The sequence below is a fragment of the Nerophis ophidion genome, linkage group LG17, assembly GCF_033978795.1.
Source record: "Nerophis ophidion isolate RoL-2023_Sa linkage group LG17, RoL_Noph_v1.0, whole genome shotgun sequence".
Classification (NCBI taxonomy): domain Eukaryota; kingdom Metazoa; phylum Chordata; class Actinopteri; order Syngnathiformes; family Syngnathidae; genus Nerophis; species Nerophis ophidion.
In genome coordinates this window covers 7,014,906-7,039,079 of record NC_084627.1, presented here as the reverse complement: position 1 = coordinate 7,039,079, position 24,174 = coordinate 7,014,906, and the positions used below count along the sequence as shown (strand labels likewise).

Sequence of the window (24,174 nt, the reverse complement as noted above, 5' to 3'; positions counted from 1 at the left end):
CCAGGAGGACGTGGGCGTCTCCTCACCAGAGCGTTCTGCAGCATCAGAACCACACGCTTCTTCTCCTCCAGCTCCATTTTCATCCTCATGATGGACCCGGACACTTCGGCGGCGGTGGCAGACACCTGGTCCATCACGGCCAGCTCCTCCTCCACCAAGACGGCCTGAGGACAGCGAGACGGGAGGGTCAGGGCACGTCGCCGACAGGCAGGTGTGAAGACCGGCGGCTGGCCTACCTCTCGATGCGAGCCCGAGGTGGCGGAGCGTGGTCGCTCCTGCTCCGACTTTTCCATCTCATCCAAGAAGTTCATGATGCTCTGCAGCTTGGCCTCGGTCAGCAGCGCCGCACCGTCCGGCGGCGGCAGGCTGAGCTGGCCGTGGCGCTCCAGGTTGTCCGCGGTCAGAGAGTTGGCGTCGCCGTCCTTCAACAAAGCCAGGCGGCGACTAAAGCAAACCCCGAAACAGGTGCGGGATAGTGGGCGGAGTCTAACCTGGGAATCCATCCAAGCGTACTTTTCTTTGCGGTAACATTTGGGCTCAGGCTCCTGCTCCAGCAGCTTCAGCGTGTCCAGCAGGTCGTTGAGCGCAGACTTGGATGCCACGCCGGATGAGGCGGCTTGCCGCTGCTCCTCCGCACCCCAGGAGGTGCGAGGAGGCTCCTGCAGGACGAGGAGGAGGGAGGTCAACACCTCGGTTCCCCTGACGCACATGTCCTTGCTTACCTGGGAGCACTGAGAACCTCTGCAATTGGACGGCGGCGAGACGGCTCTGAAGCAGGACAGCTCGCCAAAGTCGATGGGAACGTTCAGATTGGATTCTGAAGAAATATATTACAATTAAAAAACAAACAATGACCGTAAATGATGGACTATAAGCTGCTGTCAACCCTTCAACCTCCTCATTGGGGATTTTTCTTTGCTGACGGCCATCATGCAAATAGTTTTGTTTTAAAACGAGCAAATGCACTGAAAAGGTGAGTTTTTCTTTGTGCTCGGGCGCCATCTGTTGGACGGGTTTGCTCACTGCAGGGTGCCCTTTACTTTAGAACCGTGGTTCCCAAACTTTTTTCACCAAGAACCACCTCTAAACAAGTTACCACCATAATGACAACATTACATACAGTAGTGTAGTAGACCTAAGTATTCATTAAGTACCACCATAATGACAACATTAAATACAGTAGTGTAGTAGACCTAAGTATTCATTAAGTACCACCATAATGACAACATTACATACAGTAGTGTAGTAGACCTAAGTATTCATTAAGTACCACCATAATGACAACATTACAAACAGTAGTGTAGTAGACCTAAGTATTCATTAAGTACCACCATAATGACAACATTACATACATTAGTGTAGTAGACCTAAGTATTCATTAAGTACCACCATCATGACAACATTAAATACAGTAGTGTAGTAGACCTAAGTATTCATTAAGTACCACCATCATGACAACATTAAATACAGTAGTGTAGTAGACCTAAGTATTCATTAAGTACCACCATCATGACAACATTAAATACAGTAGTGTAGTAGACCTAAGTATTCATTAAGTACCACCATAATGAGAACATTAAATACAGTGGTGTAGTAGACCTAAGTATTCATTAAGTACCACCATCATGACAACATTAAATACAGTAGTGTAGTAGACCTAAGTATTCATTAAGTACCACCATAATGACAACATTAAATACAGTAGTGTAGTAGACCTAAGTATTCATTAAGTACCACCATCATGACAACATTAAATACAGTAGTGTAGTAGACCTAAGTATTCATTAAGTACCACCATCATGACAACATTAAATACAGTAGTGTAGTAGACCTAAGTATTCATTAAGTACCAACATGACAACATTAAATACAGTAGTGTAGTAGACCTAAGTATTCATTAAGTACCAACATGACAACAATAAAATACAGTAATGTAGTAGACCTAAGTATTCATTAAGTACCAACATAATGACAACATTAAATACAGTAGTGTAGTAGACCTAAGTATTCATTGATTACTACCATAATGACAACATTAAATACAGTAGTGTAGTAGACCTAAGTATTCATTGATTACTACCATAATGACAACATTAAAATACAGTAGTGTAGTAGACCTAAGTATTCATTGATTACTACCATCATGACAACATTAAATACAGTAGTGTAGTAGACCTAAGTATTCATTAAGTACCACCATAATGACAACATTAAATACATTAGTGTAGTAGACCTAAGTATTCATTAAGTACCACCATAATGACAACATTAAATACAGTAGTGTAGTAGACATAAGTATTCATTAAGTACCAACATGACAACAATAAAATACAGTAGTGTAGTAGACCTAAGTATTCATTAAGTACCAACATAATGACAACATTAAAATACAGTAGTGTAGTAGACCTAAGTATTCATTGATTACTACCATAATGACAACATTAAATACAGTAGTGTAGTAGACCTAAGTATTCATTGATTACTACCATAATGACAACATTAAAATACAGTAGTGTTTTGATTTTTATTAAGGTTCCCCATTAGCTGGTTGCCACAACAACCCACAAGTCTTCCTGGGGTCCACAACTCAACACAATTACAAGTAAAAGCATATAATTGTAACTACGCAATACAGACAAAAATAGATAAATAAATAAATAAAAGCATCAATAAGAAAACAGGCAAACAATTTACAGTCACAGAATAATAATTACCATATAAATATAACTACACAATATAAAACCAAACATAAAAACTCATCAACGAGCAAAGTAATTTAAAAACTCCGATAAAATATTACTTTCATTTTAAAAAGCTGTTTACTTTCAGTGCCGGTGAGAATTTGAGGCAGGTTATTCCAGAGCGATACAGATCTATAAATAAAAGATTTCCGCAAAGCATTCTTTCTGGGACGAGTACAAAATTGCTCTCACTGGACGCCCTGATATTATGATTGTGCATAGTGCTACTGTTAACTATTTGGGCCATGAGAAAAGCAGGAGTTTTACTACCGGTTACTGATTTGAAGAAAATAAGAGTATTAGCTGACAAGCTGTTCTGCACTGTTAGCCAGGAAAGAGAAGCAGGCATTTGGTTTACATTTGTTCTTAGTCAACAACCCAGAACCAGCCTTGCTGCCCTATTCTGGACAATCTGGAGCTTACTGATCTCACCACTTGCAGCAGATGCCCAGAATGTAGAACAATAGTCCAGATGACACAAGACTAAACTCTTAACAATCTGACAAAGAAGAGGTGGGTCAACAATAGCAGCACATTTCCTGGAAATACCAACAGCCCTTCCCATCTTTGTAACTATATCACTGACATGATGTGACCAGGATAGAGTGCAGTCCAGGAGCATCATTTTGTCAATGACATATTAAGAAAAATGTCCTTTTTTGGTATTTTGTAAAATACAGTGTTACAATTTAAGTTGCATTTGTCTATTTGACACATCTTTATTTGATATAAAATACGGAATAAATGTCCAACTTGCTAAAACACCAAAATTGTGTGGGGGTTGAATAATTTTGATCAAAACTGTACACTGCATGATAGTGCAGCATAATATAAGATTGCATCATCAGCATAAAGAACCAATTTGGCACGCCTGGTAGCCCAAGGTAAATCATTGGTGAATATAGAAAAAAGTAAAGGTCCCAGGCAACTTCCCTGTGGAACACCACAATCCAAACTTCTGCTATTAGACAAGCTGCCATTAAAATACAACTGTTGAGATCTTGAGGACAAATAGCTCTGTATCCACATTAATGCTGAAGTATTAAAACCATAACATTTAAGTTGATCAATTAAAAGAGAGTGGTCAATCACGTGAAATGCAGCACTAAAATCTAACAGCACAGCTCCAACCAACATAGAATTATCTATAGCATTAAGCCAATTGTCGGTCATCTGTATAAGAGCAGTGGAGGTAGAGTGGCCACTTCTATATGCATGTTGACAATCAGTAGCTAGCCCATTTGACTGAATTTGGGCATGCACACATTTCTCCAGTAGTTTACATAAAGCAGGTAGGATGCTTATTAGTCTAGAATTGCCCTCATTAAAAGCCAATTTGGTATCCTTATGTAGAGGAGTGACCTTTGCCACCTTTCATATGTTTGGACACAGGCCAACTTGTAAACATCTATTAAAAACATGACAAACAGGCACTGATATGATACCAGCAGTCATTTTCAGTAACTTACTATCCAGGTTGTCTACACCAGCTACTTTGTGGTCCAGAAGAGTGTAGTAACCTCTCAACCTCGCTGACTTCAAACTGATGAAAATTGAATTCACACCCCTTATTATCCATTATAATATTCCTGATGAGGTCAGCTGATTTGTTGTAATTGGATATATGCATACCATACCTTAAGTGAGATACCTTGCCAACATAATAGTTATTCAAATGATTTGCAATGTCACATGGCTTAGTGAGTACCAACCCATTTGATTCCACAAAAGGTGTACAGACTTTGTTCTTTCTACCCATGATTTCATTCAAAACATTCCATAGGTTTTTGCTATCATATCTCACATCTTATAACCCATGTTTGTAGTGGCTGCTGTAGGCAGGAGCTCTGTGCTCTTGTGTCATCCTTTTGTGTTTCCCTCTTGTTTTCATGTGTTATTATATTTTTTTGCCTTTTGGTCCAGGGCTCTTTGGGACTGTGTGACAAGGGGTGGCACTTTCGTGACCTCTGTGGTGCTTTTTTTGTGGACTTCTGGATCTGCCTCCCGGGAGCCTTTTGGCCATGGACACCAGCTGCTGGGTCTCTGCCACACCGGAGTCGCTTTGGAGGGACTGGAGGAGATGCGGATGAGGGGACAGGACTGCGGAGCTAGCACTGAGCGCCGGGACGGAGAGGCTTCGCGGTGTCTTGGCTGGGTGAGCAGGTGTCGGACACCTCAGTCACCTTGGACGTATCCTCGCTCATCCATGCAGACTGGACACTGGCCGAGAGTGGAGTCGGCTGTCCTGGTTGCTTTGTTGGGTCTGCTCCTGTCTCTGGCCATGCTCCCTCCACCCCAGCGGACGATGGCGTGGAACACCGCAGAGGCCACCACAGTGGATATGTTTCTTTTACTTTTTATTCATAGCTGTATGTAGAAGTGTCTGCTTGTATCTGCTGCTTTAATGTCTTTATTGTCCTATGTGTTCTTTGATGTTTCCCTCTTACACACATGGAAGAGGGATGTGTACTTTGGCTATGAGTTGTTTTTTTTTTTTTTTCCCCTTGGCCTCAGTCTGCACCCCCTCTCCAGGGCCCAGGCTAAGACCGATTTTTTTATTGTATCTTCTATTCCCCCCCCCCCCCCCTTGTTTACCTGTATCTCATCTTTTTTTGTAAGGGGCGCTGGAAGCCGGCAGACCCGTCAGCGATCCTGTTCTGTCTCCCTGTAATGTTTGTCTGATCTTGAATGGGATTGTGCTGAAAATTGTAATTTTCCTGAAGGAACTCTCCTGAAGGAATAAACAAAGTACTATCTATCTATCTATCTATCTATGTTTGTAATATTCCCTTTTTTTCAATTTGTTTAACTTTGTGAGCTGCTTTCTTAAGGAACAGTACTTATGCCTGTTGACAATTAAACCTGAGTTGACTGAGGCTTTTTTAGCCATGTCTCTTTCTGTCATTAAACTCCTAAGTGCATTATCAATCCATGGGGCAGACTTAGTTTGGACTGAAAACTTTTTCAAAGGGGCATGCTTGTCCACAACACTCATGTACATTAACATAAATAAGTCCAGTGCAGCCACAGGGTCTTCCTCACTGCACACCTCCTTCCAATTTAAACAGGATATTTCATCAATAAAACACTCTTCATCAAATCTCTTATAAGACCTTGTAAAAATAATTTTGGCTTTAGGTTTAGGAACCCTTGTCTTTCTAGTGACAGTTATTATATTGTGGTCAGTAAAACCTACAGGAACCGAGACTGCTTTGGAGCATTGGTCAGGAACATTTGTATAAATATGATCAATGCATGTAGCTAAAATCATCCCATCACTACCTGCACCTATTCTCATGGGAGGGGCAACAATTTGGGACAGATTGCAAGCATTTAAAATGGATAGTATCTTATTTTTGTTTGTACAGCCATTTCCCAGCCAGTCAACATTCATATCACCCAGTAAATAGATTTCTCTATTCTCATCTGATATCATGTCAAATATCTCACATAACTCCTTCAGGTACAGAACATCAGCACTAGGATAATCTTCATTATTTACTTCAAGTTATTACAATTTATCTCTATATACATATTTATTTATTTGTTTTAATTAATTTTGGCCAAGAGGCGCATTTAAATTTTTTACACACACTTGTTATTTCATATGTTGACCAGAGGGGGAGCACTTTTAAAAGCGACAGTCAATTTTGACCCTCATTTTGATAGATGTCACCAGCAGAGGTGCAAATGAGACATTGTCTATAACAGGGGCGCTCACACTTTTTCTGCAGGTGAGCTACTTTTCAATTGACCAAGTCGAGGAGATCTACCTCATTCCTATTTATAATTTATATTCATTTATTTATGAAAGAGACATTTTTGTTAACAAGTTAATGGTGTTTAATGATAATACATGCATGTTTAACACACATCGATTCCTTTCTTTCATGAAGACAAGAATATAAGTTGGTGTATTTGATTCTGATGACTTGCATTGATTGGAATTAGACAGTGGTGCTGATAACGTCCACATTTTCAAATGGAGAAAAAAAAGTCCTCCTTTCTGTCCAATACCACATGAAAGTGGTTGGATTTGGCATCTCATTTGTCCAACTTGCATACTCCTTTTTAAACACTTTGTTATGAGAGTAGCATATGTGTGTGGCCCTTTAATGTCTGGCAGCAGGTGAGTGACGTCAGTGAGTGTGCGGGTGGGCAAGCAAGTGAGAGAGCGGTCGCTGAGGGCGGGGGAGAAATACATTGGCATCAAACTCCGTAGCTTGCTAGCTTTCTGAGACTCTTATTTTGTTAGCACAGGCAGGATGAAACAGTTTTTTTATGGTGAAGACAGGAACTGTGCAGTCGCTCTTTAGAGTTTTGACAGTAGGTACGGAGTCTCTAGAAATAAAATGTGTTTCTCTGCGTCCGCCCTGTTAGTGATTTTTTTCTTAAATATGAGCTCGCAGCAGCCAGCGTCATCTCACAAGATCCTCGGGTGCCGAGAATGTCAAACAACTGACGAAAGTGAAGTCTTGGTATGATTGATGATTGCTCATTTTTATGTACATTTTTTAATGCCTGGCTTGAGATCGACTGACACACCCTCCGAGATCGACCAGTCGATCGCGATCGACGTAATGCCCACCCCTGGTCTATAAGATGCAATGTTATTGGGAGCACGATTTATGTCATCACTTGTTCACACCTCCTCATATGGAAGATACTTTTCCTTCTTCGTGTCTCAAGAAGGATAGAAATACAATAACACACACACACCTGTGTTTTTGGCTTTGAGGTCCGTGGGGCTGAGGTTCCTGGGTGAACATGGACTCCTGTTGCTCAGTGACATGGTCTTGCTTCCAGCTGACCTTGGCTTTTCCAGCTCTGCCTCCTGGGCCTGCTGCAGCTCCTACACTCACCACCAGGGGGAGACATAGGACAATGACCCAGGGTGCTTGTAGGACAAGTCCAGGAGGACTACACTAGTGTGTACGCGCTGTCACGGCCTGGCCGTTCAGTGTTCTAGAAAAGTCCATGAAACACATACATCACAAGCGCTCGTTCTGGTGACGGCGAGGCGAGACAAGCGACTTCTCATCTGACGCGTCAACTTCCTGTCCTGCTGTTGCTCAGCGTCCTCCGTGCCGCGCTCCTAGACCAACAAAGACACGTGGTAAATCCAGAAGCCCTGTTGTTAAGGAGTCGCCAGGAGGAGGAGGAGGAGCCGCCGCTTACCTGGAAACATGGCGAGGCTCTGTGATTGGACACAGCCGGAGACGCTGCTCTGAAGCTGAGTTCACTCACGTCGGCTTCAACACTCAGATGGAAGTCTGCAGACATCATCACCTGTCAGCACCATATCTCTCTCACACGCACAACTAATCCACCAATGATCACCATATCAACCAGAGCTCCTCATCCCACCCCCTGGATTGTAAATAATGTCAATAATTCAATGTACATACTATGATGATGAACTTGTGTGATGACTGTATTATGCTGATAGTATATATTTGTACCACTAATTGATTAACGTGGACCCCGACTTAAACAAGTTGAAAAACTTATTGGGGTGTTACCATTTAGTGGTCAATTGTAGGGAATATGTACTGTACTGTGCAATCTACTAATAAAAGTATCAAATCAAAAACCAATCTTTGGGATTTTGACTCATATCGGTATCGGCCTTTTTTTAATCTCTATCTGTCTGTTTTGTTTTTTTCACAACTACAACACAACTCCACCTGCAGATACAATATATACACCTATGATGCCAGTATGGAATATTAAAAAAAAATACAGAACTACATCCACAGATAGTAAATACATTACACACATCCTACCAGTATTTACTATTTTTTTTAACAAATAATGAATGAAGTAGATAAATAATTATGAATGAAGTCGATAAATAATAATTATTGATGTAGATAAATGATAATGAAGTAATAACTAATAAGGGCTTCACGGTGGAAGAGGGGTTAGTGCGTCTGCCTCACAATACGAAGATCCTGCAGTCCTGGGTTCAATCCCGGGCTCGGGATCTTTCTGTGTGGACTTTGCATGTTTTCCCCGTGAATGCGTGGGTTCCCTTCGGGTACTCCGGCTTCCTCCCACCTCCAAAGACATGCACCTGGGGATAGGCCCCTCCCACCTCCAAAGACATGCACCTGGGGATAGGTTGATTGGCAACACTAAATGGTCCCTAGTGTGTGAATGTTGTCTGTCTATCTGTGTTGGCCCTGCGATGAGGTGGCGACTTGTCCAGGGTGTACGCTGCCTTACGCCCGATTGTAGCTGAAATAGGCACCAGCGCCCCCCCATGACCCCGAAAGGGAATAAGCGGTAGAAAATGGATGGATGGATACTAACTAATAATGAATGACGTAAATAAATAATAATGAATAAAGTAGATAAATAAAAATGAAAGAAGTAGATAAATAATAATGAATGAAGTAGATAAATATTAATGAAAGAAGTAGATAAATAATAATGAAGTAGATAAATAATAATGAATGAAGTAGATGAATAATAATAATAATAAAGTAGATAAATAATATTGAAGTAGATCAATAATAATAATAATGAAGTACCGTATTTTTCGGACTATAAGTAGCAGTCTTCTCCACAAAATAATATTTTGTTTATTTTATTTTTTATAGTTTGGCTAAGTCTCACCCTCGGCCAAACTACAAAAAAAAAACACGACTTATAGTCCGAAAAATACGGTAGAAAAATAATAATGAAGTAGATAAATAATAATGAAGGTTAGTGTTAACCTAACCGTGACCCTTATGAAGTAACCCTAACCCTAAGGGACGGCGTGGCGCAGTGGGAGAGTGGCCGTGTGCAACCCGAGGGTCCCTGGGTCAATCCCCACCTAGTACCAACCTCGTCACGACCGTTGTGTCCTGAGCAAGACACTTCACCCTTGCTCCTGATGGGTGCTGGTTAGCGCCTTGCATGGCAGCTCCGTCCATCAGTGTGTGAATGTGTGTGTGAATGGGTGAATGTGGAAATAGTGTCAAAGCGCTTTGAGTGCCTTGAAGGTAGAAAAGCGCTATACAAGTACAAACCATTTAAGTAGATAAATAATAACGAATGAAGTAAATAAATAATAATGAAGTAGATAAATAATATTGAATGAAGTAGATAAATAATAATGAAGTAGAAAAACAATAATGAAGTAGATAAATAATGAATGAAGTAGATAAATAATAATGGAAAAAGTAAATAAATAATAATGAAGTAGATAAATAATATTGAATGAAGAAGATAAATAATATTGAAGATAAATAATATTGAAGAAGATAAATAATGAATGAAGTAGATAAATAATAATGAAGTAAAGCAATAAAAATGAAGTAGATCAATAATAACAATGAATGAAGTAAATCAATAATAATAATAATAATAATAATGAAGTAGATAAATAAAAATGAATGAAGTATAGCAATAATAATAATAATAATAATGAAGTAGATAAATAAAAAGCACCGTTCAAGCACCAGCACTTTTGTCCTGCATGAGAAACATTCCCTTCTTGTTCGAGCCCATTTTTTTGTATTCATTTAAGAATAAAAATGTCCTGTCAGAGTAACTTCGTAAATTGCTAGCTTGCTAACTGGCCCAGTTTGTAGCGGCCCTAAACGTCCTACAGGCTACGTTAGCTGGTGAGCTAGGAGACCGCCATGGAAACAAGCCTCACTTCAGGGTCCACGCCATGGTTGCCTTGTATACAATATTGCGTAACACATCTCCAACTTTGAGTGTAGTCTGTATCGGCCCTGGAAAAAGGTTTGGGTCACTCTCTCACACACCTGTGTTGTTGGCCTTGCCGTCGGTCGGGGACATGGAGCCCAGGTTGCCAGGTGAGTTTGGACTTGGGTTTCTGGGGTAAATCTTTGGCGTCTTCTTACATCCGGCGACGGCGCTCTGCCTTCCATTTTCCAGGTCGGACTGGGCGCCCTGCTGCTGGGCTCGTTTCAGCTGGAGCTCCTGTACGCCGCCAGCAGAGGGAGACATGACTTTGTGTTTGTTGCTGCTGCACCTGACACTTCCCCCCCACCTGGATGGCGGCCAGGCGCGCCTGCCGGGCTTTTTCTTCACGAATTCGTTTCCGGTCATCCCTGGGCGGCTCCAGGTGACCCTCCGCTCGCTTCTGCCACTCCTACGAGAGGCGGGGTCAACATCAGCGTGCAACAGCAAACTCAGGGACACACCTTTCTCTTGCAGTCCAGCACGTGTCTGAGCGCTGCCTGGTTGGCGAGGCGCCTCCTGGCATGACGTCTGTACCAGCGCTGGATGGTGACGGCGGCCTGGTTCACCTGCTGGATGAACCTTCAAGGTGCGGCACACACGTCAGCCAGGAGAATCTCGTCATGGGCAAACAATCACGGACATCCTCACCTTTCCGCCTCTTCCTCAGTCACCTCGCTGCGGCGCGGCGTGACAGGACTGCCTCGCTGGGCTGGACTTCTGTTGTTGGAGGAAGCGGAGAAGTTCTTCTGGGATTTGGTGAGCGAGCTGTTCTCCAGAGACACGTCATCGTTGGCCGTGGCTTTCAGGATGTTGCTGGGAGGAAGCACCGGTCAAACACCAGCCGCGGGGCAGCGAGGACACTTCCTGTCCGAGAGAGGAAGTACGTACCTGAAGGCCGGCCTCTGGTTGGAGCTTTTGGGCGTGAGCGGCTTCTCCGCGTGGTTGTTGTGCAAGATGGTGGTGACCGAGTTCCCCACAGCGCCCTTGTTGCTCCTGACCAACAACAACACATCAGCGTGACCATCTTCACGCTACAGGCTACACTGCAGAAAGTCAGGGTTCAAAAACAAGAAAAACTAATACAAAAATATGCGGTATTTTATTCGAACTAAGCAAAATGATCTGCCAATTAGGGCTGGGCGATATTGGCTTTTATTAATATCTCGGTATTTTTATGCCATATCGCGATACACCATATATACTGGTATCTGGATATTTTGCCTTAGCCTTGAATGAACACTTGATGCATATAATGACAGCAGTATGATGATTCTATGTGTCTACATTCAAACCTTCTTCTTCATACTGCATTCATATATGCTACTTTTAAACTTTCATTTAGAGAGGGAAATCACAACTAAGTCATTGACCAAAAGTGTATTTATTAAATACTCTTCATTCTCTCGCAGGTAACTTTTTAAATGAAAGAATAAATCAGTAGTGCTGCTACATTGTGCAGCAACACTTCTACTGCATACTTTGCATATTGCTGTTGTCTGCTGAATATCTTCCTGCTTGAAGCCAAACCACCGACAGACGATGGACCCCCTGCTGTTTTTTTTTGGGCATGAATTGTTCTTCCTCCATTTGTGATCACTTTGGCACCTTCTCTCTCTTGTAATGTCACTCGCACCGCTGCGCTTGCATCACCTGCCTCAGCTAACGTGAGCCATGCTGCTGCCTCTCTGCTCGGCGAGAGCGTATGACGCTATACGGGCGACAGTATGTGACAGATGTAAGAAGGTGGGCTTGTTTTACTGTATGTCTCCGTGAGAAGGAGAGACGAAAAGATGTGGGAAGAGTCTGTAGTGTAATGCCCGCAGCTAAAAGCAACGGCGTGAGAACGTATACTCCAATATTACGATATACAGTATTTCCTTGAATTACTGCCGGGTATAAAGTATGCGCCTGCCTTGAATTACTGCCGGGTCAAACTCGTTTCGCAAAATATTATTTTTATTAGCGCATGTCTGGAATTTCCGCCGCGTCAAACTCGTTTCGCAAAATAATTAGCATATGCCTAGAATTTCCGCTGGGTCAAACTCGTCACGTCACGAGTGACACTTCACCTGTCATCATTTTCAAAATGGAGGAGGCTGATTTCAATCATTTGAAATCGCATAAAGGGAAGAAGACTAAGAGCTATTCAGTAGGATTTAAGGTCCAAGCTATTGAATATGCTAAAAAGAACAGTAAGCAGCTATGTTTTATTAATATACCGTAGCTGCGTGTGTCAAATATGAGTCATTAAGTGACTCCCACCTCCAGGTGGTAGAGGGCGCTAGTGATCCTTCTTGCGACTACTCGGCTGCAGAAGAAGTGACAACAAGTGCAGTGATATGTGCTGGGAACGGATATAATGCGGGGGGTGCACGACGGACCTTTTAGGATGTAACACCACTACTCTTATGCTGGCTATGTAAACAACCGGGTTGAAATAAAGCATGTTCCAGTCATAAATACCCAGTGCATCATTTATACAATAACACTTCATGGTGTCAGCGGTGGGATAAATAGATCACCCACAGAGCAGAACGAGAGGGGGAGTTGTACGAGGATAATTCTGTCGTCGCCCGCACTACAAGTGAGGAGCCGAGCTAACTGATAGCAGCGGTCTGCTCGTCAGGAGCAACCCAAACAAGAGCGCGCTATGGCTACACACCTACCGACCATGACTGGACCAGCAAGAGTGAGCAGCGTGTGTTTATTTTTTCCTCTCGCTTGCACTTTTATCATGGAGGATTACATATTTAAAATAAAACTGTTTTCGGAATTGGACTTTCAACCGAAGCAGGAGGTAATAAAGGAAGATCTCCATCGAGACAGAGAGACTTTTAAAACTGAAGAAAGATAAGGAAGACTTCTATAAACAAGTTATCGATGCTTTTGATCAGAAGGAGCTGCGCATTGACTTTATTTATAAGTAAAGGTAAGACCATAATAACGTTTTTTTTATTAAATGTGCTTTTCATGATGGTATCCTTACATCACACTCAAATTTATAAGCGCAGGCCTAAATTTACCGCATGCCTTTGGTAAGCGCCGGAGTGAGAAGATGTTTTAAATTAATTAGCGCCCCGGCTGCAATTCGAGAAAATAAGGTAGTCATTTTCTATACCGCACAAAGGCAAACCTGCGATATATCGTTTATATCGATATATCGCCCAGCCCTACTGCCAATGGAACAAGAAAATTTGACTTGTCAAGACTTTCCAAAACAAGTCAAATTAGCTAACCTCAATGAAGCCAAAAGTAGCTTAAAATAAGTATCTTTTCACTCATAACAAGTGCACTTTTCTTGGTGAGAAAAAAATTAGACCTGTTTGCTCAATATGTTGAAAAATATTCTTAAATGAAGTAAATGTTAGTGCCATTATCTTGACATAATGATTAATGATATGCACTCGGCAACGTGATTTTTTTTTCATGCTTGAAGCAAGAAATGACTTTAAAAAAAGTAGTTTCCCACTTGTGAGTGTTGATGACACAGCTTTGCAACACTTGATATTCTAGTTTCAAGCATGTTTTACTCATCATAGGTCATTAAATCTCAGCAACAAGCTGTAATATCTTACTGAGATCATTTAAGACCAAAACCCTTAAAACAAGTAAAACACTCCAACATAAAATCTGCTTAGTGAAAAGAATGATCTTATCAGACACAAACTAAGCAAATATCAACCTTATTTGAGGTATTTCATCTTAATTAGATTTCAGTTTTCACAGTGTCGCCCTGCTATGTAGGTGACTGGGTTATGTTGTGCCCTACTAAGTGTTGATACTGTAAGTATTGTGCGTATTTGGTCAAATCCAATTTTTTTGACCATACGTGACCTGTATCTGATTTTTCCATGTTGGTGAAAACTGTGCATTTCCAAATGTTTCATACACGATGCGGGCATCTTTTCTAAGTGGATATAAATGACATATGTATGTCATGTGACTGCTCGCATTCATTCCAACACAACGGCACCAAATATCGCTAACCACCAAAATTATTTTGCAAAACAGACGGTTACAAAATAAATAGTTGACAAATGAGCAGGAAAATGGCGAAAATAACTGTTTTAGGAGGAGAAAACAGGTGACAGTAAATGTTGTAAGAGTAGAAAACAAGGGAAAGTAATTTTTTTAAGAGTAGAAAAAAGGTAAAAAACAAATTTGGAGGTGTTAAAAACTGCCATGTAAAATTGCTAATGCTAACTGTAGCCTGCCTATGGCAGATCCAATGTTAGTTAGCATCAAGCTAGCGGGTTTTGAAGGAGTGGAGCTGTCACGCCAAATTTCTTCCCCCCAACAACAACCTTCCCCCCCATTTACTTCCGGGGTCATGATTAATACAGACCTTTTGTTAACGCTATATTTTAAAAATATAACGCTATATTATAAAAATACAGACGTTTTGTTAACGCTATATTATAAAAAAATTAATTCAAAATACATTTACAAACACAAGCTATGGGATGACACATTTACTTCCGGGGTCACGTTTCCTCTTACGTCATCCCATAGATTGTGTTTGTAAATAGTTTTTTTATTTTTTTTTATGATATCGCGTTAAAACGTCTGTAATTTTATAATATAGCGTTATATTTTTATAATATAGCATTAACAAAACATCTGTATTAATCATGACCCCGGAAGTTAATGGGGGGGGGAGGTTTTGTAGAGAGAAGAAATTTGGCGTGACAGAGCCTTACTTTACATTGGAGTGTTTTCTTGGTTTGTTGCTGTTCAAATAGCAACATGAAGCACTGAGAGTTTGCTCTCAGTGCTGCTTGACTGACTGTTTACGTGACGTCACATTCTACAAAAGAATCAAAATATGGCACCGTTTCATTTGACCTAAACCACACCTGATAGTACCGATGGTGCCTAGAAAAGTAGTGAATTCACTAGACATCCCCATAGCTAGCTGGTTAGCACATTTCTACTAACAACAGACTCCGCCCACCTGTTGTTGGCGGTGAAAGTGGCCGCCACAGAGGCGTCTCTTCTCTTCAGGCTGGTGGGCGAGTCGGCGCTGCCGCGGGCGCCTAGAGGTGGGGGTGTTGCTCGAGGCTGGTCATCCTTTGTCACAAAAACAGGAAGAACCTTCAGTGTGTGTGTGTGTGTGTGTGTGTGTGTGCTTGAATACCAGAATGTTCCATGTGGTTCTGTCTGGCGACGCCTTGCCGAGGCCGCCCACTTTCTTTGGGCTTTCGGCACCGCAGTCCAGCAGGGTCAGGTAGTCGCCATTCTGGTCTGGACTGCGAGGGGCAACACACACAGTTAGCTCCACCCCCTTTTGATAAAGGGTCCCCCTCATTGGACTCACCCCCACCCTTGTTAAAGCTCCCTGACCCAGTGGACTGGCCGGCTCTTTTACTCCAGTGAAAAAGTATTCACTTTAGTACGTATGTACGTATGTACGCAATCCAGAGTTTTTTGAGGGAGTGAGACCGACGCTGTAGCATTTACCCGTGTTGGTAAACACTAGTTCAATCTCTCAGAAGACCCAACCTCAGACTGTTCTCCAAAACAACACATGTAGAGTCTATAACAGAGTGTGGAAACTTTTCCAGCAGCATTTTGATACATCAAAAATACTAAACCAATAGGATATAGATCTACCCATTGACATCTTATAAGTAGACGCAGCATTGGCTGCTGTGACACGAGAAATTGGGCCGCCATCTTGAAGTGGTGATGAGGAGCCGGCGAGCAGCCTAAACTGACAGTTGACAGCTAGAAAACAAAGATGCTAAAGTGACAGTTGACATGTAGAAAACAAAGATGCTAAAGTGACAGTTGACAGGTAGAAAACAAAGATGCCAAACTGACAGTTGACAGGTAGAAAACAAAGATGCTAAAGTGACAGTTGACATGTAGAAAACAAAGATGCTAAAGTGACAGTTGACAGGTAGAAAACAAAGATGCCAAACTGACAGTTGACAGGTAGAAAACAAAGATGCTAAAGTGACAGTTGACAGTTAGAAAACAAAGATGCCAAACTGACAGTTGACAGCTAGAAAACAAAGATGCTAAAGTGACAGTTGACAGTTAGAAAACAAAGATGCTAAACTGACAGTTGACAGGTAGAAAACAAAGATGCTAAAGTGACAGTTGACAGGTAGAAAACAAAGATGCTAAACTGACAGTTGACAGGTAGAAAACAAAGATGCTAAACTGACAGTTGACAGGTAGAAAACAAAGATGCTAGAGTGACAGTTGACAGGTAGAAAACAAAGATGCTAAAGTGACAGTTGACAGCTAGAAAACAAAGATGCCAAACTGACAGTTGACAGGTAGAAAACAAAGATGCTAAAGTGACAGTTGACAGTTAGAAAACAAAGATGCTAAAGTGACAGTTGACAGGTAGAAAACAAAGATGCTAAAGTGACAGTTGACAGGTAGAAAACAAAGATGCTAAACTGACAGTTGACAGGTAGAAAACAAAGATGCTAAAGTGACAGTTGACAGGTAGAAAACAAAGATGCCAAACTGACAGTTGACAGGTAGAAAACAAAGATGCTAAAGTGACAGTTGACAGGTAGAAAACAAAGATGCTAAACTGACAGTTGACAGGTAGAAAACAAAGATGCTAAACTGACAGTTGACAGGTAGAAAACAAAGATGCTAGAGTGACAGTTGACAGGTAGAAAACAAAGATGCTAAAGTGACAGTTGACAGCTAGAAAACAAAGATGCTAAAGTGACAGTTGACAGGTAGAAAACAAAGATGCTAAAGTGACAGTTGACAGTTAGAAAACAAAGATGCTAAACTGACAGTTGACAGTTAGAAAACAAAGATGCTAAACTGACAGTTGACAGGTAGAAAACAAAGATGCTAAAGTGACAGTTGACAGGTAGAAAACAAAGATGCTAAACTGACAGTTGACAGGTAGAAAACAAAGATGCTAAAGTGACAGTTGACAGCTAGAAAACAAAGATGCCAAACTGACAATTGACAGGTAGAAAACAAAGATGCTAAAGTGACAGTTGACAGGTAGAAAACAAAGATGCTAAAGTGACAGTTGACAGGTAGAAAACAAAGATGCTAAAGTGACAGTTGACAGGTAGAAAACAAAGATGTTAAAATGACAGTTGACAGGTAGAAAACAAAGATGTTAAAATGACAGTTGACAGGTAGAAAACAAAGATGCTAAAGTGACAGTTGACAGGCAGAAAACAAAGATGCTAAAGTGACAGTTGACATGTAGAAAACAAAGATGTTAAAATGACAGTTGACAGGTAGAAAACAAAGATGCTAAACTGACAGTTGACAGGTAGAAAACAAAGATGCTAAAGTGACAGTTGACAGGTAGAAAACAAAGATGCTAAACTGACAGTTGACAGTTAGAAAACAAAGATGCTAAACTGACAGTTGACAGGTAGAAAACAAAGATGCTAAAGTGACAGTTGACAGGTAGAAAACAAAGATGCTAAACTGACAGTTGACAGGTAGAAAACAAAGATGCTAGAGTGACAGTTGACAGGTAGAAAACAAAGATGCTAAACTGACAGTTGACAGGTAGAAAACAAAGATGCTAAACTGACAGTTGACAGGTAGAAAACAAAGATGGAGTTCAGTCTTTTCCTGCTCAAATGAGCGGACTGTTAAAAAATAAGAATCGGGGGATTACTTTTCACAAGTAAGATTTAACATTAAAGTACTATTGGTTGTATTTTGTGAAAAGAATATTAGCACAGAGTTGAGAAGGAGCAAAGATCTTCAATAGTACTGAGATCCTAGCTGCTAGCAAACAAGAGTATGATCAGAATAGAATTGCTTGTCAATGAAATTAATTACTTTTAAAAATGTCATACTTGAATAACAAAGTAGAAATAAATGATGAAGATAAAGATTGTTCAAAATTGACCAGCTGCCACTGATCATGATGCATTCTCATTTTAGGCAAAGTATAAGACAATACTTTCTTAACAGTATAATTGTAAGCAGGAATAAGTCTTCAAGTAACAATATTCAAATACTAACATTGTTGGCTAAGACAACATTTGCTTTTGTTCTGCATCCAGTGAAACGGATTGATGGTTTTCGCTGATATGAAGACTTTCAGCTGTTTGTATATGTTTATGTTGAAGTATTTTATCCAAAGCGACATGCATGAAAATACAAATAAAACAATCACTGTAAACATGATCATTTAAGGGAAGAATGTAATAGAAAATATCAATAGAAAGTGTCAAGACAGAATAAACTCTCTGCTGCTGCAGCAACAGAGATACAGTCTATAAGATATTTAGATATTAGAGCTGCGAATATTTGGGTGTCCCACGATTCGATTCAATATCGATTCTTGAAGTGACGATTCGATAATATATTGATTTTTTCGATTCGATTCAAAAACGATATTTTTCCGATTGAAAAGGATTGTGTGTTCATTCAATACATAGATTTCAGCAGGATCTACCCCAGTCTGCTCACATGCTAGCAGAGTAGTAGTTTTTTGTAAAAAGCTTTTATAATTGTAAAGGACAATGTTTTATCAACTGATTGCAATAAAGTAAATTTGTTTTAACTATTAAACAAACCAAAAATATGACTTATTTTATCTTTGTGAAAACATTGGACACAGTGTGTTGTCCAGCTTATGAAATGCCATGCAAGTGTAAGCCACTGTGACACTATTGTTCTTTTCTATTATTCCTATAAATGTCTAATGATAATGTCAATGAGGGATTTTTAATCACTGCTATGCTGAAATGATAACTTATATTGATACTGTTGTTGATGATATTCATTTTTGTTTCACTACTTTTGGTTTGTTCTGTGTGGTGTTTGTGTCTCCTCTCAATTGCTCTGTTTATTGCAGTTCTGAGTGTTGCTGGGTCAGGTTTGGTTTTGGAATTGGATTGCATTGTTATGGTATTGCTGTGTAGTGGTTGGTTGGATTGATAAAAAAAAAATAAAGTAAAATATATATATATATATTTTTTTTTTAAATCGATTTTTTTTTTTAAATGAGAATCGATTCTGAATCGCACAACGTATTCGAATCGTTTTTTTCCCACACCCCTAAAAGATATCTAATGTATTCATACATTGTTTATGTAGGATATACGCATGTATATATAACCTCATCATATTGTTTCTTCAACTGTTTTTTCCCCTCTTCTCTGGGATTATATTCCCAGTTTTGATCTGGGACGTCTGCTCACTTATAGCATATAAAAATATTCTATTACTGTTAAGCAAACTATGAATAATCAAACATGTGTCCTTTATCATAGCTCCACATACTGTATGAGAAAAAAGGTGGTGAAAATGAGTGGTATTCAGTGAGGTAAGATGAATGAAATGCGCTGAGAGTTCATTGCTCCTGACTAATGAATTGCACTGATCACCACTCCAAGATGGCGGCCCCGCGTCTCGTCAGCACCAGGAGGCAGTAGCGCACCACGCTGCTACCCTTACAACATGTCTTTGGATTTACTTACATTTATGCTAAACTATCTGAACACAACATCCATATCTTAGCTTTGTGTTATCAGCAACAGAGCATATTCTACCTAATTGTGCCATGAATTAGGAATTTTCAAGCATAAAAACAGCTAAATGAAGAAGTATCGTGGCCATTATGCTGATAGTATATATTTGTACCATGAATTGATTTACGTTAAACAAGTTGAAAAACTTATTGGGGTGTTACCATTTAGTGGTCAATTGTAGGGAATATGTACTGAACTGTGCAATCTACTAATAAAAGTATCAATCAATCAATCATTGATTGGCTCAGCCTCAGGCAGCATTCCTAACATTAGCATACTAACTTTTTTAGCCAATCTTGCAGCCAAACACCTCAGACTCACAACTTGTTACTGGACACATTCTAACAGTTAGCATTCTAGCATGCTAACCTTTTTAGCCAATTTTGCAGCCAAACGCCTCAGACTCACAACTTGTTACTGGACACATTCTAACAGTTAACATTCTAGCACGCTAACCTTTTTAGCCAATTTCACAGCCAAACATCCCAGAGTCATAGGATTTAGGATTTGACACAGGCTAACTGTTAGCATTCTAATATGATACATATCTTTGTCAATTTTACAGCCGAACACCTAAGTCACATAACTTTGTACTTAAAACATCTTAGCTGTTAAAATGCTAACGTTAGCAATTTAACATACTACATTTTTTAGCCAGTTTTACAGCCTAACATTTCAGGGCAAAATAACTTGGTACCTGAAATATGCTTTCTGTTAGCACGTTGACGTTAGCATTCTTGCAAATTGAAAATTAGCATGTTAACTTTTTTAGCCAATTTAAAACAGAATATCTAAGATAAACATATATCAAGCACCATACTACTTGGGACTTGATAGCATGTTAGCATTCATATGCAATGTTGTCCTAGAATTGCAGAGTCTAGTTTTGTATGTGTAAGGTTCTTATCCAGAAGGTTTTGCTTTTGTCTTTAGAATGTGTCGCGCGACCGCAAATAAATAAAAATATCGCACTTACAACCCCCGGGGGACAACATCAACACAGTAGCTGAACTTCCCCCAGGGATCAATAAAGTACTTTCTACTCTATTCTATTGTAGCAACAAGCTAAGGTGGGGGTGCACAACGCAGCTGTCTGCTGCAGCACATTCCTCTACAGGAGGAGGTGGTACTAACACACACACACACACACACACACACACACACACACACACACACACACACACACACACACACACACACACACACACACAAACACAAACACAAACACACACAAACACACACACTCTTCCACTTGCTTGAGGGGGAGGGTAACTTGACCCCGAGGTGCACCCCACGACCTCAGCAGCAGCTCTTTGTCATGCAGTGATTCCATTGTTGACACCACCAGCTGTTGTCTCTCACACGCACGCACACACACGCACGCACACGCGCACACGCACACACACGCACACACGCACACGCACACACGCACACGCACACACATGCACAGACCTGAGAGCAGCGTGGGTGTGCTGGTTGACCAGAGTGGTGCTGTTGGATCGCCTCAGGTTCTTGACGGAGCGCAAACTACCGAAGGCATCGCTCTGTGAAAGATGTTGAAAATATTCTCATACACCAAATGTCAAATATTCTCATACAATATATGTCAAATATTCTCATACAATATATGTCAAATATTCTCATTCACTATATGTTAAATATTCTCAACCACTATATGTCAAATACTTTCATACAGCATATGTCAAATATACTCATACAATATATGTCAAATATTCTCATACAATAAATGTCAAATATTCTCATACAATAAATGTCAAATATTCTCATACACTATATGTCAAATATTCTCATATTATATGTCAAATATTCTTATACACCATATGTCAAATATTCTCATACACCATATGTCAAATATTCTCATAAACTATATGTCAAATATTCTCATACAATATATGTCAAATATTCTCATACACCATGTCAAATATTCTCATACACCATATGTCAAATATACTCATAAACTATATGTCAAATATTCTTATACACCATGTCAAATATTCTCATACACCATATGTCAAATATTCTCATAAACTATATGTCAAATATTCTCATACAGTATATGTCAAATATTCTCATACGCTATATGTCAAATATTGTAATACAATATTTAAAATATTCTCATACAATATGTCAAATATTCTCATACAATATGTTAAATATTCTCATACAGTATATGTCAAATATTCTCATACACCATATGTCAAATATTCTCATACAATATGTCAAATATTCTCATAAACTATGTCAAATATTCTCATACAGTATATGTCAAATATTCTCATACAGTATATGTCAAATATTCTCATACAATATATGTCAAATATTCTCACACACTATATGTCAAATATTCTCATACAGTATATGTCAAATATTCTCATAAACTATGTCAAATATTCTCATACACTATATGTCAAATATTCTCATACAGTATATGTCAAATATTCTCACACACTATATGTCAAATATTCTCATACAATATATGTCAAATATTCTCATAAACTATGTCAAATATTCTCATACAGTATATGTCAAATATTCTCATACAGTATATGTCAAATATTCTCATACAATATATGTCAAATATTCTCATTCACTATATGTTAAATATTCTCAACCACTATATGTCAAATACTTTCATACAGCATATGTCAAATATACTCATACAGTATATGTCAAATATTCTCATACACCATATGTCAAATATTCTCATAAACTATATGTCAAATATTCTCATACAATATATGTCAAATATTCTCATACACCATGTCAAATATTCTCATACACCATATGTCAAATATACTCATAAACTATATGTCAAATATTCTTATACACCATGTCAAATATTCTCATACACCATATGTCAAATATTCTCATAAACTATATGTCAAATATTCTCATACAGTATATGTCAAATATTCTCATACGCTATATGTCAAATATTGTAATACAATATTTAAAATATTCTCATACAATATGTCAAATATTCTCATACAATATGTTAAATATTCTCATACAGTATATGTCAAATATTCTCATACACCATATGTCAAATATTCTCATACAATATGTCAAATATTCTCATAAACTATGTCAAATATTCTCATACAGTATATGTCAAATATTCTCATACAGTATATGTCAAATATTCTCATACAATATATGTCAAATATTCTCACACACTATATGTCAAATATTCTCATACAGTATATGTCAAATATTCTCATAAACTATGTCAAATATTCTCATACACTATATGTCAAATATTCTCATACAGTATATGTCAAATATTCTCACACACTATATGTCAAATATTCTCATACAATATATGTCAAATATTCTCATAAACTATGTCAAATATTCTCATACAGTATATGTCAAATATTCTCATACAGTATATGTCAAATATTCTCATACAATATATGTCAAATATTCTCACACACTATATGTCAAATATTCTCACACAATATATGTCAAATATTCTCATACAGTATATGTCAAATATTCTCATACAGTATATGTCAAATATTCTCATAAACTATGTCAAATATTCTCATACAGTATATGTCAAATATTCTCACACACTATATGTCAAATATTCTCATACACTATATGTCAAATATTCTCATACAGTATATGTCAAATATTCTCATACAGTATATGTCAAATATTCTCATACACTATATGTCAAATATTCTCATACAGTATATGTCAAATATTCTCATACAGTATATGTCAAATATTCTCATACACTATATGTCAAATATTCTCATACAGTATATGTCAAATATTCTCATACAGTATATGTCAAATATTCTCATACAATATATGTCAAATATTCTCATAAAATATATGTCAAATATTCTCATACAGTATATGTCATATATTCTCATACAGTACATGTCAAATATTGTCATCACATTATTGTCACGCAGGTGATGCTCACCTGAGTGTTGGCCTTCCCTCGGCCCTCGCTGGCCACAGACACGGACACGGAGCGGGCCAAGTACTTGCCGGGCGAGGCGCTGCCGGGTCTTCTGCTGATGGCGAGTCGGGAGCCGGACAAGCTGAGGTCCAAGGCGCCTCCGGGGGGCGTGGCCGAGATGGAGGAGGGGCTTCGTGTGGCGTGCATCCTTCACACACGGCAGAAAACACAACAACAAACATTGGGAGGCTGCACACACTTCCTGTCTCCGTGGTTACCAAAACCAAAGCATGCTTCA

At 39.3% G+C, this 24,174-nt stretch overlaps 1 protein-coding gene across 3 annotated transcripts in view; it reads right to left on the bottom strand.

The window, feature by feature from the left end:
- The window catches only part of cep131 (centrosomal protein 131), a 36,108-nt gene that overhangs the window by 10,096 nt on the left and 1,838 nt on the right, over window positions 1-24,174 (bottom strand). For all 3 annotated transcript variants that reach the window (XM_061875976.1, XM_061875977.1, XM_061875978.1), the window contains exons 2-17: window positions 23,898-24,084; window positions 21,389-21,480; window positions 15,583-15,694; window positions 15,400-15,515; window positions 11,334-11,438; window positions 11,094-11,258; window positions 10,907-11,024; window positions 10,753-10,854; window positions 10,505-10,682; window positions 7,920-8,014; window positions 7,732-7,836; window positions 7,461-7,593; window positions 723-817; window positions 492-659; window positions 237-422; window positions 27-164 (exon numbers count right to left, since the gene is read on the bottom strand). In XM_061875976.1, the coding sequence (XP_061731960.1) occupies window positions 27-164; window positions 237-422; window positions 492-659; window positions 723-817; window positions 7,461-7,593; window positions 7,732-7,836; window positions 7,920-8,014; window positions 10,505-10,682; window positions 10,753-10,854; window positions 10,907-11,024; window positions 11,094-11,258; window positions 11,334-11,438; window positions 15,400-15,515; window positions 15,583-15,694; window positions 21,389-21,480; window positions 23,898-24,083 (2,094 nt within the window). In that variant the 5' untranslated portion in view covers window position 24,084. The remainder of the gene's footprint in view (window positions 1-26; window positions 165-236; window positions 423-491; window positions 660-722; window positions 818-7,460; window positions 7,594-7,731; window positions 7,837-7,919; window positions 8,015-10,504; window positions 10,683-10,752; window positions 10,855-10,906; window positions 11,025-11,093; window positions 11,259-11,333; window positions 11,439-15,399; window positions 15,516-15,582; window positions 15,695-21,388; window positions 21,481-23,897; window positions 24,085-24,174) is intronic.